The sequence below is a fragment of the Pavona decussata genome, unplaced genomic scaffold, assembly GCF_977016875.1.
Source record: "Pavona decussata unplaced genomic scaffold, jaPavDecu1.1 SCAFFOLD_93, whole genome shotgun sequence".
Taxonomy (NCBI): domain Eukaryota; kingdom Metazoa; phylum Cnidaria; class Anthozoa; order Scleractinia; family Agariciidae; genus Pavona; species Pavona decussata.
The window spans coordinates 677,582-697,213 of record NW_028145510.1 but is presented as its reverse complement, the minus strand read 5'-3'; the positions used below and the strand labels follow the sequence as shown (position 1 = coordinate 697,213).

At 38.2% G+C, this 19,632-nt stretch overlaps 2 protein-coding genes across 6 annotated transcripts in view; both read right to left on the bottom strand.

Moving 5' to 3' along the window:
• LOC146473455 (retinoschisin-like) overlaps positions 1-19,632 on the bottom strand; it is an 80,236-nt gene that overhangs the window by 55,211 nt on the left and 5,393 nt on the right. The window contains exons 3-5 of one of the 4 annotated variants that reach the window (XM_085118159.1): positions 19,087-19,418; positions 18,120-18,259; positions 16,358-16,671 (exon numbers count right to left, since the gene is read on the bottom strand). The exons of 2 other annotated variants lie outside the window; for them this stretch is intronic. In XM_085118159.1, the coding sequence (XP_084974285.1) occupies positions 18,122-18,259; positions 19,087-19,418 (470 nt within the window). In that variant the 3' untranslated portion in view covers positions 16,358-16,671; positions 18,120-18,121. Of the gene's footprint in view, positions 1-16,357; positions 16,811-18,119; positions 18,260-19,086; positions 19,419-19,632 lie in introns of those variants that run through there. One more of the 4 variants, XM_085118158.1, reaches the window with a different exon arrangement.
• On the bottom strand, positions 5,459-13,393 carry LOC146473456 (lactadherin-like). Of its 2 annotated transcripts, none has more exons than XM_085118162.1 (7): positions 13,261-13,393; positions 11,687-11,946; positions 8,626-8,743; positions 8,375-8,497; positions 7,749-8,074; positions 6,029-6,168; positions 5,459-5,832 (listed from the first exon to the last, which is right to left on the bottom strand). In XM_085118162.1, the coding sequence occupies exons 1-6, from the start codon at positions 13,349-13,351 to the stop codon at positions 6,031-6,033; spliced, it is 1,056 nt and encodes a 351-aa protein (XP_084974288.1). In that variant the 5' UTR covers positions 13,352-13,393; the 3' UTR covers positions 5,459-5,832; positions 6,029-6,030. The 2 variants fall into 2 exon arrangements, with proteins under 2 accessions (XP_084974288.1, XP_084974289.1); XM_085118163.1 differs by having other exon boundaries at positions 5,459-5,673.

Below are 19,632 nucleotides of genomic sequence, written 5' to 3'. Positions count from 1 at the left end.
ACTGTTCATCATCCAAGCGAGCTTCCGCGCTTTGTTCCTTGTGGGATCAAACAAAAGGTCGAAAATAATAAGTGAAAATAGGGATTTTCCCTACAAAGCCTACAAATAAAAACACACGCAATCGAGCAAGAACCGAAAGAATCTGCCATGCCTTGGATGAAATTTTCAAGATCATATAGACTGAAATTCAGTGCAAAAAGAATGAAGGAAATTAGGTATTCTTCCAGTTGCCAGTATTCTGTTCCATTCCATTACCACGAGTTTCGTTACGTAAGAGTTGACATTTATTTTCCATATATATTCACCTTCACATTTCCAAATTTCTATTTAATGAAAGGCATGAAAAACTGTGTAGTTTCATACTATTTTTACGTATTTAAAAGTTTTCTTATACAAGTATTTCGTAATTAAGGTCTTTCACGAGGATACCACCAATTAAAAATATAAGATATATTATAATGGAGTTAAAAACTACCAAATTACAATATTAGAATAATTTAAGGAAGCTAACTAACAATTTCGAGCAATGACGACCAAACAGCCCTCTGCAGAGAAAAAAGACATGAAAGATTTTGATACACTGCGTTGCTATTTGACGGCAACGATAGAACGGAAATTATAGTTAAATATCCAAATGGTATAGATAAAGGGCTACAAGAAAACGAAGGTTTAAAATATTGAAACTTACCGCGACGCCACTTTCTGTGATAAAGCGTCGCCTTGCGCAGTCGTCGGAATGTTAACAGTGGTGGCGAAAAAGAGGACTTTTATAAGTGTTGGAACTACTAAACATTAAGAACTCGAAAAAACAAAACGCGTTGAACTCAAAAAAGGAATACCCATTGCTGGCAAATGATGTCATTAAAATTGGAAAAACGAAACACTTATCGATGGCTCGAAAACGAAGCACCGAAAACTCGAGAAACAAAGCATCCTAGTCTTGCATATTAATCGCAATCCTATAGAATAAGAAATAGTGAGCGACAGCTTAATTGTGTGTCGTAAGGTGAATATAGGGTTGCCAAATACTTGACGGACTTTATTGATCATATATAATTTTATTAATTTACAAAGCTTCCACCTTGAAATTATTTTTTAAAAATGACTAAAAGTGGAAGAGAGACAAAAATCAGTGGTGACGCGTATCTTGAAACCGAAGTACTCAAAGTTGAAACTGACCAATAGTTTTATTCTCTTGAAATTTCCGGCGGTTGACGCGAATGACCGAAGGCGCAAAGCGTTAAGTGTGTGTATTCTCGCGTGGGAGCATCACTCGCTTCAGAGTCAATGTTAAAATATCCACTTTGCACAAACATGAAATCCGTAATTAGAAGAAAGCGTGAAATGAAAAAGAGAAATAAAAAGACGAGCGTGTGGGGAAGTTTTCTGCTTTCTGTGCATGCCCTAAAACGAACTCCGATCAGTATAGAAAAAGGTTGAACCACAAGCAACATTTTAGGTAGTTAGGTTGAAAATGGACGCCGCAAAACACACAAAAAATGTAATTTCAAGCGACAACTTGCGGTATGTTTCTCGCATTTCAGCAGCCGCAGCCCAGAATCAATTGCAAAGTCAGATCACATCCTTATTCAATTTCAGTCTGAAGAGCGCCTGAAATGTTTTATTTTCATTAAGAAATAAAATAAAACACAGGCTACAGAAGATACTATGTCTTCTTTCTATTATTTAAGTCCGTGTATTTTACCGCCAACAGAGTTTCGTTACGAAAGGATTTCTCGTATTCCAGATCTTCTCTTCAGTTCTTGATTTCGGAGCCGTCCGTCAGTCAACAAAAAGTTAGAAAAGCATTTTCTTTACTCTCTGCATACGCAAAAGCCAACGCTAAGGTTATATATACAAAACATACAACACAAGAACCTCGTCAAAAATATTTGTACTTACCTCGATGCTTCTAACACTTCACAAATAGTCACAATCGGGAATGAGCAAGATCCACAACAGTGGCGGAAAAACAAAGCTTTTTGATATCAGCTAACAATCGAAACTAAAAGCAACAGAAATTTGAAAAGGAACATCAAAAGCTCGAAAACGAAGCAGCTGAGACTCGAAAATGAAACGTTCATTGGTTTTATCGGGTTGTTGAACTAATATCAGATTAGATTAAATGCATACAGGTGAATTAAGGCCCTTGGCCTAAATTCGTAGAAGAAGAGATTTGTTGAGTAATTTAACTTTAAAAAATTGCGACAAAGTTGAAAAGTTTAAAAAATTTAAAACCATCTTGGTTAAAAGTTTAAAAAAGCGACGACGTTTCGACGTTCGCTTAACGTCATTATCAAGTCAACAAAGAGTGAAACGAGAACGAATATAAATGTAGAGAATTCCTAAGAGACACGAATATATGTGATGAGAATAAAGTATTCGCTTGGCGCGAAATAGAGTCTTTCTGAGTATTTAACTCAGGGTTCAATTCCTTAATGAATAACATCTCGAAGATTAGGCAATCGAACTTTGACCTACATTTCGTTAGAACGGAGAATTGCTTGTCAACCAAATCAGTCTTCGATAGACCGTGTTGCTCAAGGTGCCTCCCGATTGCAGAATATTTGTGTTCGTTAATGCGCTGGTGTAAATGACGGGCGGTGTACCCGACATACTCTGCGTCGCACAGACCACATTCAAATTTGTAGACCACGCATTGATTGTTAAGAATAGGAGGCTTCTTTTCTTTTAGAGCAAGAATTTGGCCAATCTTCTTAGACTGAAAGACGGGTTTAATTTGGACTCCAATGTTGGCGCTCCAAATTTGCATTTGCTTCTCGACGGAGTTAGCTGATTGCTGATCTTTAAAAGGTAGTGGGACCATGATGGTAGAGCTGTCATCTCTTGTATTCTTGTCTGCATCGATGTTGTCGATATTATGCAAAAACTTGTTGATCACTGAATTGATCAAATTGATTGGGTAGTCGAGGTTGAGCCGGGAAAGTAGAGCGGAGCTTGTTCCACTCATCAGAAAACGCAGTAGGGGTAGATGACAGCTGATGTGCACGATGGATCATAGTGGTGAGTAAGCAGTCTTTGTAACGTTTGTCCACATGGCTGTGGTAGTGCAGAAGTAAGACAGTGTTTGTGGACTTTCTGTAGACTGATGTTTTGAGCCTGTTGCCACTTTTAGTAATGTTCATTTTAAAAAAAGGGATGGTATTCTGTTCAGCTTTCTCCATAGTCCACGGAAAGTCCACAAACACTGGCTTCCTTCTGCACTACCACAGCCATGTGGACAAACGTGACAAAGACTGCTTATCCACCATTATGATCCATCGTGCACATCAGCTGTCATCTACCCCTATACATGTACCTTTAAGTTCCTCCGTCTAACCTTACTAAACTACAGCTGTAAACTAAAGCATTGGGGACAACTCTAGGAAATTCTCCTTGCTGAGTAGAAAAAAACAGTACAATATAAAAATATTCTCCGCAATCTTATTTGAGAAGTCAGTTTCAACCATTTATTTCAAATTGGTGGTAAGTCCTTGAGGAGAAGAGGTAAGACCATCGTCTCAAGTGTTTTTTCGCGGTCACTGGCATGAATATTCGGCGCTTCCACCATATTTTGTAAACTGTCATTTTACGAGTTTATGGGTTCACGTAATAAGCCGGACATAGTTTTTGCGGAATGCCGAGTAGCTCCATGTGCCTGTAAAACAGTTAATGGTTAAAAACGTTAGAGATTACCGAGCGAAAGTTTCCAAATAATTCAGTTTATTTGCAGAAATTACATAGTCAAGCTAAAAGCTGCCAAATAAGTAGATTTCTTTCACAGATCAGTGTCAAATTTTTCAACATCAGTCAGAAGTGAATTTCTCGACTGCTTCGTCAGTTGCCGAAGAGCTTACTGCTTTGAAGAAGTATTACACGTAAGATTTGAGGTAAATGTTCATTTGTTTATTAGTTGTTTATTTTCTATGGTCATCGTAAACACGTTCTTAATTAGCTGTTTTCAAACTCTTTCTTTTTTGCAAGACTCTCAAGGTCGCAAAATGAATTTCCTTAACATCAAACTAGCAACTTTAACATCAAAATAAGCTAATAATTCGCAGAATGAACAAAACTGATTGCAGGGCTGACACTACCGCAAAGGGCTTATTTATTTGGGCCAATATTTCAACTAGTACAACTAGTCTTCAGGGCCGTACCTAGGATTTTTTGTCTGGGGGGGGGGGGGGGGGGGGCAAACTCCGCACACCCATCCACAGACAGGGTTTCTAGTTGGACGTTATGTTTTCACCCGGCTACTCAGAAAGTTGCCTCTAAGACCTTTAAAGAAAAAACACATTGATGCTTTTTCTCTTAAATTGCCTTGCCTTTCTATGGCATAAACACCTTGTTTAGCTTGAAGCAAACATTGCCCCTCATTTAATGGTAAATTTAAAAGACAGTCGATGCACTGCTGAAAGGGAGAAATCACTGAGCTCCCACGATTCAAACGCACTCTAACAGTGGAATGAAGCGTTTGAAAAAACACAGCCTTTTATTGCTGTGGCTCGTTGCATAGCTCTATAACACTCTACAATGATTACTAGATAACCAAAAAACCAAACAGCCGTGCCAAGAAACAAAACACTGGAACTTCAGTGACAGAAACTAATAGCCGGGCCTGGTATTACAACAACTACAGAATGAAGCTCATTGCAAGATACAAGCAATGATTAATTCCCGTCTTAACATTACAGAAATCTTAACAAGAAAGGCAGATAAAACTGTCACTCACTTAAACGAGCCAAACCAAACCTAGCTGAAATGCCCTATGTGGTATAAAAACACCATAGTTGAACACACAGAACAAGAGGCACACAGAATAAGAGGTCGTATTCAAAATGAAGAGAATTCAAAAGAGGAAAATCAAAACTCATCAGGCACAAATGACCTGTGATGATGAACATACGATGGTTAAACCCAAGGTTCTATCCAATCCTCCAAAACCGCTACAAATACTTGGAGTACTTGGGAATAGCACAAGCTTTGAAAACCAATTTAGCTGTGTAAGAACATACTCGTGTAAGCTAGATTTAAAAAGGCTACCAATGGTGTAAGCCGTAATGATTTAACTTAGCGCGCTCTATCCAATGATCCCTTCTTTTTTAATAAAATCTCTCCCTTGAATGTCGTTTTGTCAAGAAGCGCTCCAATTCTAATCAGCATCCCTTTCCACTAAGCGCCCCAATTGCGTGCGTACCTCAATTTCCTATTGTATGACATCGTAAGATAAACAGCTGCCATTTAACTTCCTTTATTGAAGTGAATTGCGGTATATATTCAGCGTTATTATAACTATTGAACTTACAAACAAACAAACAGACGCTATTCTGATCATGCAAAGTCGTATTGTACAGTTGCTAGTGTTACGTTTCGTGTTATTCTTCATTAGAGTGCTTAGGTACATACTTTGATAGTGATTAAAAAAAAAAAAGAAAAAGAAAAAGAAAGAAAGAAAGCAAAGAAAAACACATAATGAGTGCCTCCTCCACACCAAACAGTTTCAGGTAACCATGTCAAGAAGCGAGGCATGTGGGACATCGATACCTGCGCTTAACTCCAGTTTTTGCAGCATGCGGCGACTATGAACATTACTACTCCCGCTCCGTTCTGATGGGATGCTTATCGGTCGCTGTTACCCATGGGACTTTGTTAAGATCCTCTTGGTACACTTGGCTAAAAAAAATACAGAGTGGAGTAAAGTTTGTTATCCAAGGAAAAACAAAACACAGACCATAGAAACCGCATCAACATCCTTCAGACTGACTGATGCGCCAAGACTAAATCACAGCGCCTCATCCGAAACCAAAGTGTTTTGAGACTGCTATCACTGATCTGCAGAAGAAAAACATACCTGATCGTGACTTTGTGATTGCAACAAAGAGGCATTAATCTTTTTTAAACGGTGTCAATGATTATCATAGGTTTAATCTTAACCTTTTAAAAGCCGACAACACACACAACAACATATTTCTGTGCTGTCGAATCTCTTGCCTGAAGAAGACGGATTCCGCAAAAAAATTCATCTTACCTTTAACAAGTATACAGCTCTATTCTCATGGATATGTGATCGTACCACTCCACAGGAAGGACTCGAACGTAGCGAGCTTCAATTAATGGGTTAAGCTGATGATACACAACTGTATCGCTGTCCGTGTTCCCTAGAAAAATCTGGTGGAAATGAAATTTACCTTTTCAGAAGTCGTTTTACTTTTCCTGATCGACAGCTAAGCAAGATCCGGGAGGGGTAGGGGACGAGGGGGGGAGGGGTGTCGCTTGGTTCAGTTTTAATTGAACAACTTAATTGAATCGACAGCTATATCCATAAACTAGTTTTCGCGAATGAACACAAACACGAATTCAGTTGTCGATAACCTGTATGTTTTAAGGGAGCCTGGAAACTTGCTTGTAATGCGCGTGTGTACCTAATCACTGCAAAAATAGAATTAAGTAATCGATGACTTACTCACAGGTGGGAGAAAGTGCGTTGTTAATAACAAAACTGCCGCGTATGTCAGATCGACAACTATGAAAATGCCGAAATGAAAATGAGGACTTTATTAATGTGTCGTGGCTTCTAGCGTACTAGAATGTACGCAAATTAGACACCTAGCTACTTAACATTATACAATATAAATACCATCGATCAATACTACTACTTCACAAGTGTTAAAAGACACCTAACCACTTCACATTACAAAGTATAAATAACGATCGATTAGTGCTACTTATAAAAATTATAAAACTTATAAAAATAAATACGGAATAAGTTGATGCAGAGAAAACAGTCTAAAAATCCTTTTGAAAAGGAAAACTACTTTGTTGTCGACGACTTTATTTTCACCATTTGTAGTCCATATAAAAAATTTGATACACACACGAGATGTTTTGTCGTCGAAAACTTTTTGTTATTAACAACTAATTATAAAAGTAATCGATAACAATTTGCAATCTGTGGAAGTTCTAACCAGGCTTCAATGAGGCAATTGTGTTGAAACTGAGTTCGTGCCTGTGTTATCTATCAGCACATCTCCAGTACATATACAAAGTAAGTTATATCTTTACACGTTTACATCTCCATTAGCACACAGACACATAAAAGAACTAACCATAAAACCATCAGAATTAAACAGTACAGTTCCTAAAGAAACGACCCCCGGAAATAACAATCTCAACCCTATCTATAGCGTTTTTCCTTTTTTTTTTTTGGAGGGGGGGAATGGGGAGGGGTGGGGAGGGGTTTCAGTGGCCGCGGAATCGGATTCCGTCCCCCCTCCCCCTCCCCATCCATAATTCCGAGATTGTAAACGGTATGACAATGAAACCTAGAGGGAACGTCCATAAACAATTTCTCTGAAGTCCACAAATCCACTGCAGGTGATGATGCAAATGGTGCATATTTCAAAACTTTAGAAAATTGATCAAAAAGTGATCGCTGGAGGAACAATGGCACTAGTTCCATTCGTGACACTGTGCCACAGTCTGTGATCTGCCTAGGGGCCTGTTTCTTTTCCTGAGAGAGTGGAACAGGGAGGGTCCTGGGAACAAGGTTGGCTGCGGTTGAGTTAAATTTTAAACGTAATGTTACACAAATTCATATTTAATGTAAGTGTTGCGTTAAAAAAAAATTATAATCGTGTAGCATAGGCTTCGCAACAATTATTGCGTTATCCGTCTTCGATGCGCTATGTTACACGATAACAATTTTTGCGTTCCAATCGTCGTTGAAAATTATGCCGTTGCATTCTTACCGTATCTGAATGATCTCCATTTTGCCTGTAAGTCGTGAAGGGCTGTCCATCGTTACGATACTGTAGCTTGTATTTTGTAACCCACTGACTATATCCATTCCTCCCCTGCGTCGCTATGCGCGTTACTCTTATTGTATTTTTTATATCCACCTGCAGCCACTGATTATCATCACGTACGCGAGACGCCCAGCAACCTTCCTTCCCTCCGCCTTGTTGAAAATTTAACCTGGCCTGTTGTGCAGCGTGATTGGAGCTCCATTCTGACGAGGCGCTTATCTGTGAGTCCAGGATAGCTCCGCTTTCCATACCGAGGGGTACTGGACAAGCTGAGGGCAAAATGAAGACTGTTCAGATTGCTTTTTCTTGCTTGCTTCAAACAAAAATCTTCAAATTCTTTTTTGCGTAATAAGGTTCTTGTATTGAGCCTGTGGATGAAATCCTGTAGGGCAGGCAGTGTCTTAAAACTAACCGCCGGACCTTAAAATTTGATTTCTAGATTATTCGAGCACAATAAAGGAGATGTAAAATGATCAGGCAAGAATGAAACTGAGCTAGCTTTATGAAGGGAACAGAAAAATGACCTAAACATAAACGTACATCTTGGAAAACAAGACAACAAATCATACCTGAACATATGTGACCATCCCCACTGTAACCCGAGTTACAAGTACAGTTAAAGTGTCCAGCAGTGTTCATACAGGTTGCATTTCCGTTGCAGTCGTGGATGTCGTTGTTGCATTCATCGATATCTAGAGAATTGGAGAATTATATTGGATGAGGACACTGATAAGGCAAGGATGAAATTAAACAGGCTAATTACAAATGGAAAGGCAAATTATAGCTGAGTAAATGAGCTGAATAAACGTATAGTATTTACCTTTTTCACAGTTTTCTCCTGTAAATCCAGATGTACATACACAGAGGTACTTTTTGTTAGTGTAGCCAAACAGGCATTTGGCGTTGTTGATGCAAGGTTTGACGATCGAGCAAAGATTCTGATGGGAAGAAATAAACACATTTGTAATACACCGCTTCTATTCTCTGAAGCTAGGTCACAATATCAAATTTAAACTGACGAACGAGGCACATAGTACTCAGCTGGTTATAATTACTTGATAAAAGCAAGTCCGCGTAAAATAATTATTTTGTTAAAACCTACTATAAATATAAATGCAGGGAAAAAGTGAAAAGTGAAAGATAACAAGTGTCAATCACATGACTAACCAAGAAAGGCGACAAAACTATCGATATGCTTCAGCTGCTCGAGGCAAAGCTGAATAATTTCAATATCTAATTTCGATACAACAAAAGGAGTACAATTCCCCTGCCATTTTATGTTGTTTATTTTGTGTAGTGTTTTGGATCTTCTAGTATTTCAGTAAAGAAAAAGTTTTTTCATAAGACAACTTAAAAAACTCTTAAACTGGAGGTGAGGAGTATAAGCTAAAGCCCTATATCTCAACACGGCGCTGTAGCAGGCCCTTGGCCGTTTTTTAAAGAAATCACCGCTCAACAATCAAGTATTCGTTCTGATTTGAATGTCAGTGATAGGGTGTTTTCCATTTGTCAAAACTGGCCAGCCAGATTGGGTCGTCCGATCCATAAATGTAGTCTATCATTGTTTGAAGGGCTGACTCCTTGAATTATTGAAAATGGCACATTCAAATTGGAGCGTTCCGTTTGCAAAATAATTGAACTGGCTGGACAGGTCTGACAAATGGAAAACGCCCTTATTATCGACACTTATTTCCTACTTAAGCCTGCTAAATCGGTGATTGCGTGGAAACACCCTTCCTGAGTTTACTAATCCTGTCTGTTTGGCAAATGAGTTTGGTGAATTTTTTATCAAGAAAATTGATTTAATTTTGGAGAACATTGATGCTATCAATGTGGAGCCTCCTCTTCTGGACTGTCGCTGCGGTGATGTGAAATTAAGTCAATTTTCTGAATTGTCTGAAAACAAGGTACGTCAGTTAATTGAAAGTTTTTCGAACGCTACATGTCAACTGGATCCTTTACCAACATGGCTATTCAAACTTTGCATTGATGCTCTGGCTTCTAAAGTCACTGATCTTGTAAATCACTCATTGACCAAGGGCTATGTACCTGATCAGTGGAAAACGGCACTAGTTACTCCTTTACAAAAGAAAGATGGAAACGATACTGATTCATTATAGACCAGTTAGTAACCTTCCATTTATTTCGAAAATTGCAATTGTTGAAAAAGCTGTTGTCGATCAACTTCTACGTCATTGCGAAGAAAATGCTGTTCTACCGTATTGTCAGTCAGCCTATCGTCGTTTTTCGTCCACTGAGACTGCCCTTCTTGAAGTCCAGAATGACATTTTGCTTAATATTGATAAGCAAGAAGTTACTCTTTTGGTTCTTTTAGACCTTAGTGCAGCATTTGATACAGTTGACCACTCTTTACTGCTGAATACTTTAGGACACGACTTTGGTGTAAGGGACTCTGCTCTTGTATGGTTTCAGTCTTACTTTTCGGAAAGGAAGCAATGCATTGTTATAGCGAACAATCTCTCTGATGAATTCAACTTGTCTCGTGGAATACCTCAGGGAAGCTGTCTGGGCCCAGTCCTTTTTCTTCTCTATGGGTCTAAATTGTTTGAAGTCATAAGAAAACACTTTCCATCTGCACATGCCTTTGCAGACGATACCCAGATTTACTTTTCTTTTAAACCGGAATCACAGCTGGCTCAGGATAATGCAGTTAGTACGATTGAAAACTGTGTCGCTGATATTCGTGTCTGGATGGTCTCTTATCGTCTTATGATAAATGACTCTAAAACTGAATTTCTGATTATCGGCTCCCGTGGTCAGCTGTCCAAAATAAACATCAATTCTATAATGGTTGGGGAGTCCATCATTGAACCTGTAAAGAGTACAAGAAATCTGGGATCTTGGTTTGATGAGCACATGGCGATGGACATTCACATTGGAAACATTTGTAACAAAGCTTTTAAGGGTCTTTACAGCATTAGACAAATAAGAAAATTTCTTTCCACTGAGGCCACCAAAATATTAATTCATGCTTTTGTGACATCTCACTTGGATTATTGCAACTCTCTCCTTTCTGGACTTCCAAAATATCAACTGGATCGGCTCCAAAAAGTCCTCAATGTTGCAGCTAGAGTCGTCTATCTAGTATACAAATTTAATCGCATTTCACCCTATCTAAAAGATCTTCACTGGTTACCCGTAGAGTTTCGGATCGAATTCAAAATATTACTACTTGTTTTCAAAGCGTTAAATGGTATCGCTCCGCGTTATATTTGTGATCTCATCAGGGAAAAGGCATCAATCAGAAGCTCTTTGAGATCTAATGACCTCACTTTGTTAGAGGTGCCTCGAACCAAATGTAAGACTTTTGGTGATCGAGCATTCGCTTTTGCTGGTCCATCCAAGTGGAATAAGACATTTGATGACGTTGTTTAAAAAAGCATATGACATCTTATTATTCCCTACTTTGTTTATTTTATTTTATTCTTAATTTTATATTTTATTGATTTTGACTAAATTTTTCGTTTTTGTATTGTAAGCGCTTTTGAATATCATATAAAAACGCGCTATATAAATTGATTATTATTATTATTATTATTATTATTATTATTATTATTATTATTATTATTATTATTATTATTATTTTTGCTGCAAGTTGATTCGCCTTGCTTCAGAGCAAAGTTCACTTCTTATCTAACCTGTTTGTTGACCATGTTTGGTCCCGGGAAGGTTTTGTCCTCGGAGCGGGATTATGAGTTGTTAAACCTACTGCAATTAGCAAATTAAAATGACAAAAATACAATACCCATAGTTCAGTTTTAATTATCACAGTTTTCTAAAGTTCACGTTGTGACGTTAAAAAACCCGTTATTTCTAAACGCATAACTACTTATTTATTTTTTCAGATCTACAATTCATACCTCAGCGGCTCCATATGTCCAGTCAGGCCTTCTTATTACGTCTTCTGGATACTGGAAGTGATCCGAATTACTCAACTCACAAATCATTTTGTTGTTAATTGGTGGTCCAATGTTGACGGAAACGCATTCGCTTTCCATTAGGCAACGATGTTCACATGATCTGAGTTTGGTTTGACTTTCAATGGTAAGATTCAAAATTACGTGACCTTGCAGGTAATAGCCATGCTTTGGTGGCAGAAATTTGATAGTTCGACAGCTCCCTAAGAAAAAAAAAGAAAAGTTCTTTGTCATAAACATCGTTATAAAAAAAAATCAAGGATGAATAAAATATTTTGACAAAGAGAGAAAGAAAGAAAGATCGAAGGGATTTCTAACTTATAGGCTTTGTAATTGGCCTTTTTCGTTATGTGGTGTGATATTCGCGTGATTAGGGTCAGGGTCCAAACAAATGATGAACTCAACTTTAATTACGAAACACGACTATCTGTCGTTATATTTTGCGACAGCTCGAGTTCATATTTATCCCAATGCACGTAGCTATTAAAAGCCATTACACTTCCTACAGGCATCGTTGAGGTTTTTCAGGCTTTCTCTTCGAAGCTGCTCAGTTAAAAGTAAATAACTGCGAGAGTCTTTCTTCTATTTAATCTTTCACCCACAGTTCAGACATGTCTTTCATACATTCATAGTCATAGTAAAATTTTTGTCAACCGAAGTCGCAAGGAGAAAAGTGAACATGAATTTAATTTACTACGGATTTACTCATAGTTCCTTGAATGCGAAAACTATAAACAGTATTCGTTGATTTCTTTACCCTCACTTTTTTCCTAACCAGAGATAAGACATTTTCTATCCCAGGCCTTTATTTTCTAATCCCTGATCTGTTGTTTAGTTGTTTAATATTCGGCTAGAGTACGCAACATCGAAAAAACTGATGCTCTTATAAAATTGGCGGGAAACAGGACGCGCTTTTCAGTTTATTTAGTTATTTAAGTCAGTTCGCATATCTCGTATTTCGCATAATTATGCCATTCCGCACGTCATGCCACATGCCATTACGCAAACTCATTCGCTCTGACCCTCATCGGTTGGTGGACCAGCAGTATGTAAGACAGAAAAAATCGTCATGACTTTTAAAAGATTTTATCTAAAAAAAAGAGTGATATTGGGGATCGAAAGTTTTAGTGCCAGAATAAAACAAGTTGAATTAACATTCAGACTTGGTCACAGACGAAATCTCGAATTTTGCACTCTGCCTAAACTAAAATTCTCTCTTGAAAATCCATTTGACTTTTTGCATGTCTAAAGAGTGATAGGTTAGCGGGATTTTTTCCCAATAAATTGCATCAAACGACATAGAAAATAATATTTAGCTTCCCGGCATAATCAGTAGCGATTCTAAGAACATTGTGTATGTACTGATAATTTTACGGCCAGGTAAGTTAACGGAACTTTTGAGAAACGGGCGTCTGTAGGTCTAACGTCTTAGACGATGTAAACGCCTCTAACATAAAAAAAAAATAATGACGCCTTTTGGTTTGGAATAAGCAATAAATTAAAACTCGTTTTCTCACCTTGCTGGGCATCAGCGTTATATTGCAGCCAAGCTCCCCAAAGATAACAGAGGAATAGGAAATCATAAACGGAGAAGCAACAACCTGCCATACTTGAATAGAAAAAATAAATAAATGAAGTGGAAAGTTAAAAGCGCCAACAAGAAACCGATAAAGATATATGCTGTATTCGTCATTTCAGCTATGGAAAACTCTTTTAGTTCCTACTGTTGAACTACCATGCTAACCTGGGGGAACTGGCGGGGTTCACTTCACTGAGCAAATGGAGAAATGTCTTCTTCAGTGACTCTTCTTATACTTTATTGGACTAACCTTTTTACGAAGTCAGCTCACTGCTCACTAAAAATAATGCTTTACACTCAATTCTGCGGTAAACTAGATAGCACCAATTTTTATACTGGCTAGACAACCACCTGCTCAACGCAAACTAAATCTTACGCAAGCCTTCTGTGATTGGCTACAAGGAGCTCATTTGCATCCATGCCTTCGATGTGTCAGCTGAGCCTGAAACATTTTCCTAGTGAAAGTTTACCATGAAGCTTGGGTTGTCCAGTCAATACAAAACAGGGAGACCAACTTAAAAGTTACAAAGTTCAGACGTATACAGTAAAGTTTCAAAAAAATAATCTGAAAAACACTAAAAGTTGTTGTTTAAAAATTGTACAAGTAGTCAATTCGTTGAAGGTGTTAGCCTTCTTTATCGAAAACGATTGGTTAAACGTTTCCATAAATTAAATGAATACGTGGTCAACAAAATCTAGAGCTCAAATTATATATTCAGTAGGTGGTTGATGGCAGAATTACAAGCGTGTGTCACATGTCTACTAGTAACACTCCTTAGCTAACGAATTATTGTTTAATTAAGTAGTAGTATTCATCTGTAAAAAAAAAAATAACAAAAAACAACAACAACAACAACAAAAGGATTGTTAGGTATTAATTATAAGGTTCTCGTTAAGTTAGTTTATAAACGTGTACCGTGACGTGAAAAGCGAACTTGAGAAGCAAAGGCGAAGGTTTGAGGTGGAAAGGATGTATAAAGAAGAAAGAAAAGAAGGCATAACACTGCTAAAACGATATTAGCAGGGAGATTTGTCACTGAACTTGAGCAAAACCCATTTGCCGGTGGCAAGCTCTAGCCTTACACGGTGGTAAACAAGCAACGCACAAGTAAATGAACGTACTAAGTACAAGCAAGCGAACGAAGGAAGAGACGAAGAAAAACTGAGCGCTAGTGTACAAGAAGTAAGTTTTGGATCAGAGACCGTTGCAAACTGAGGGTTGAAGTGGAATTTTCATGTTGAAGAGTTGGTTTGAAAGAACTTGGTGGAAGAACTGGACATTTGTTTTTCTTTTTCGGAGACATTGATCCATTGAAGCGAACTTTTATTCCTCGTTGTGTGCGAGTAACTTTGTTAGTTAGGTATTATTATATTTAAGTATCAACGAAGTAGTCTTAGTTTTAAAATAGCGTAGTCTTTTGTATTTTATATTTAGCACTTACTATTTGTTGTATTTAATTTCGGTTTGTGTATTATTAGTGTAACTATCTACTTATTTATCTACTTAATTAAAATTATATTCTTTAACCTTATAGCTACTTTTTTTGCCGTGTGTTGCGAGGTCGTGGGAAGGGGAGTTTGTTCCCATTTTGTTTATTTCTTTTCGAGGTCTGGCGGTCTATAGGGAACACCCACTCGGGACGAAGTTTTTCTTCATATTTCGTCACACCAAACCACTTTCTCGTCTAGATGACTTTTAAGGGAAGACACTAACGTAAGCACTTATACCAATTTTTTTTCTCCCTTGATAATTTCTATCAGGAAGAAAATAAGAGAGGGAAAAAGGGAGATATGTGGAAGGCGTATATATTATGCTTGACTAAAACAAAGATCCCTTGCACAATTGTGCTGAAAGTGACATTTTCTTTTCAAACTGTCCTTTAAAAATATTAAAAACACGAAATTTTACCCAGCGAACAGGCCTCCCTGCTGGCGCTTGCGTAGGGGATAAATTAACTGACAGAAAATTGAAAATGTCAATATGGAGAGCCAGAATTCAGTTCTACTATAAATATGAATATATGAAAATATTTGAACTGCAGTTGAAAGATGAAATAGCAGAAATTAGAAAGACCCTCGCAGTTATTTACGCAACTTAGCAAGCCTAAAAAAATTCAGGCAACTGCTCAGTAAGTTGAGTTAATAACTGGGGCGGGGGTCTTTCTCCTATTAAATCCGCTTTCACTCGCAGTTCAAATATATATTTAAAATATTCATAATTATTAATTCATTCTACACGGGTATATTACGAACACACAATATGACCAGCTCCCAGTTGGTTTGATAAGTAAGTTGGTAGAGTACTGCACCACCATCGCAGAGGTCATCGATTCAAATCCCGCTCAAGTTTCTTTTCGCAACTGCTCAAGTTGCGCAAATAATTGCAAGGGTCTCTCTGCTTTTTAAATATTTATTATGCAAGCAATTAACTGGCCCAGTGACAATTAAGCGTGAAATAAACAACGTGTGTTAACAGCCAACTGCAATATTAAACAAGTTTTTGAAAAACTTTGCACTTAGCCTCTCATTAATAATGAGGTTTACAGCAACTCGTAAATGGCCTATTGACTATTCTCAGTGTACTCTGACGCGAACACGGATAAGCGCTATTCATAAGCACAGTTGAACTTGTGTGACCACTGTCGTAAGTAACGCCCGCCTCCCTTGTTGATATCTCCTTGAAGGGTTGTCACTTGATGATTCATCTTTGGGTATAAACTCATAAGATTTGTAATGAATTCATTTGGACCCTCTAATGTGCGTATTAAAGTGAAAATAGTTTCATTTCTTCCTGTGTCTTACAAGTGACAAGCTGTTTGGTGATTCAGTTGACCTGCCCAAGGTAACCTGTTGTACGCAATTAATTTTTTTGTTTTACGGTTTTTTTTTTTTTAAATCATTATCAATATGGGAAATATGGGCAAATTTCCCAAGTGCATCCATAACTCGATGTATAAGCACAGCTAAAAGCAATCCATGAACCAATTCTTTATAACATAGTCACAACAAAGCAGTGCGCGGAAAACAGGTTTTATTTGTGATTGATTACAAACTTCTCTCAATGTGATGTAAGTTTTTTTCACCTTTAAGACAAAAATGTTGCAGTTTCTATCTATAAAATCATGAATTGACGAAGCCGCACATACGCAGCACCATATTTTCTATTTATTAATGACAGCCGAGGTGGCCTCTCAGTCTTAGGCATGTAGGACATCGATACCAGCGCTTAACTCCAGTTAATGCAGCAAGCGGCAACTATGAACATTACTACTCCCGCTCCGTTCGGATGGGATGCTTATCTATCGCTGTTATCCATGGGACTTTTTTAAAATCCTCTTGGTACACTGGACTACAAAACTACAGAGTGGAGTAAAACCCCACGACACAGACCATAGAAACCGCATCAACATCCTCCAGATTGACTGATGCGCCAAGACTAAATCACAGCGCCTCATCCGAAGCCACCTGTTGAGGGTGCGATCACTGATCTGCAGAAGAAAAGCGCACCTGATCGTGACTGATCATGACTAAAACACCACACGAATACATACGACTAACATACGGATACATACGACTAACATACGGATACATACGAATGCATACGAGTAATACGAATTTTGGAAAGGAGATTTACTCTGTTGCTGAAACTTTAAGCAGCTGTTCGTTAATAGCTTGCGGAATTTTTTAATGTGTCAACTGTTCCCAAAATTCGACATTTTTACATGTACATGGTTACATTTAAGCTTTCTGGCTTGATTTTGCACTGATTTTTTGCCATTTCTCATAACCAACTAAGGTGGAATAGTGAAATCAAGATGGCGGATCTGCTGACGTCATACGACGTCAGCGCGATCCAAAATATATTGTCATCTTGTAGCGCAAGCTAATGGTTTTGCACTCCATGTGAATTTATTTTACTGTGGCTAAATTTAACGAAAGCCCTGGGGGGGGGGGGGGTCGATCAACATCCCCCCCCCCACACACACACACACACACACACACACTCAAACTGAACCGGGTACGTGTTTGCTGACGTGAAAAATGCTTGCAAGGCTTATAATTAGAGCTTCCTTTACGAGAAAAACATTCATATTACTCGTATGTATTCGTATGTTTCCGTATGTTAGTCCTATGTATCCGTATGTTACTCGTATGTTAGTCGTATGTATTCGTATATATCCGTATGTTCCGAATGTTACTCGTATGTTACTCGTATGTACTCGTGTGGTGTTTTAGTCATGATCGATCGTGACTTTGTGATTGTAACAAAGAGGTTTCAATCTTTTTAAAGCGGTGTCAATGATCATCATAAGTTTAATCTTAACCTTTTAAAATCTGACAGCACACACAACAACATATTTCTGTGCGGTCGACATTCTTGTCTGAAGAAGATGGAGTCCGCAAAAAAATTCATCTTACCTTGAGTCATGATCGATCGTGACTTTGTGATTGTAACAAAGAGGTTTCAATCTTTTTAAAGCGGTGTCAATGATCATCATAAGTTTAATCTTAACCTTTTAAAATCTGACAGCACACACAACAACATATTTCTGTGCAGTCGACATTCTTGTCTGAAGAAGATGGAGTCCGCAAAAAAATTCATCTTACCTTGAGTCATGATCGATCGTGACTTTGTGATTGTAACAAAGAGGTTTCAATCTTTTTAAAGCGGTGTCAATGATCATCATAAGTTTAATCTTAACCTTTTAAAATCTGACAGCACATACAACAACATATTTCTGTGCGGTCGACATTCTTGTCTGAAGAAGATGAAGTCCGCAAAAAAATTCATCTTACCTTTAACAAGTATACAGCTCTATTCTCATGGATATGTGACCGTACCACTCCACAGGAAGGACTCGAACGTAGCGAGCTTCAATTATTGGGTTAAGCTTATGATACACAACTGTATCCCTGTCTTTGTTCCCTAGAAAAATCTGGTTGAAATGAAATTAACTTTTGAGAAGTCGGTTTACTGTTTCTGATCGACAGCTAATCAATATTAAGAGGGAGGGGTACTTGTATCAGCTTTTCCTACCCCTTTTGAAGTCGATTCTGAGGCCAATCTTAGACCTAGCATTGGTCACTTTTTCGCAAAATGTAAGTTATACAATCTCTTTGTAAGTTATATAATCACTTTGTGTCTGTGCATAAACCTGCCGTTGTGAATAATTTTACCCAGGCCTTCCTAACAATGAATAGACACATTTGTAAATTTTGAAGACTTAACTCTTCATTGAGACAGTTGTGTTGAAAATGTGACTTCGTGGTCGCGGAATCGGATTCCACCTCCCCCTCCTTCCCCGTCCATAATTCCGAGAGTGTAAACGGTATGACTATGAGCGCAAGAGGGTATGTCCATAAACAATTCCCCTGAAGTCCAAAATAGCACTGCAGGTGATGACGTACATGACCTCACGATTTCCAAACGGTGGTTGTTTCAAAACTGTAGAAAGCCACCAAAAAAGATCAAAAAGTGATCACTGGGAGAACCATGGCACTGGTTCCATTCGTGGCACTGTTTCACAGTCTGTGATCAGACTAAGGACATGTTTTTTTTTTTTTTTTAGAGAGTGGAACAGGGAGGGTCCTGGGAACAAGGTTAGCTGCGGCTGAGTCATTTAAATTTTGATGTTGAGTTAAAAATTTTAATCGTGTAACATAAGCTTCGCAACAATTAGTGTGTTATCAGTCTTCGATGCGCTATGTTACACGATCTTACAACGTTAAGATGTTCGTTGAAAACTATGCCTTGCATTCTTACCGTATCTGAACGATCTCCATTTTGCCTGTACGCCGTAAGGGGCTGCCCATCATTACGATACTGTATCTTGTATTTTGTAACCCACTGACTACATATGCATCCATTCCTTCCCTGCGTCGCTATGCGCGTTACTCTTGTTGTATTTTTAAGATCCACCTTCAGCCATTGATTATCATCATTTACGAGAGACGACCAGCTACCTTCCTTCCCTCCGCCTTGTTGAAAATTCAACCTGGCCTGTTGTGCGGCGTTATCGGAGCTCCATTCTGATGAGGCGCTTATCTGTGAGTCCAGGATAGCTCCGCTTTCCATACCGAGGGGTACTGAATACGCTAAGGGAAAAAGGGAGAGTCCCTTTTATGTAATGTGGTTGTTGTTTTGAGTTCAGCAACTAAGTGAAAACTTTCAATAAATGAAGACCATCGCAGTTATGTAAGCAGTTGTGAAATGAAACCCTGAAAAAGTTCACTTATGTCCAGAAATGCTCCTAACCCCGAATTTGAGTACTTTAAAAAGCCGTGTCATTTCTATATGACAGAATTATTT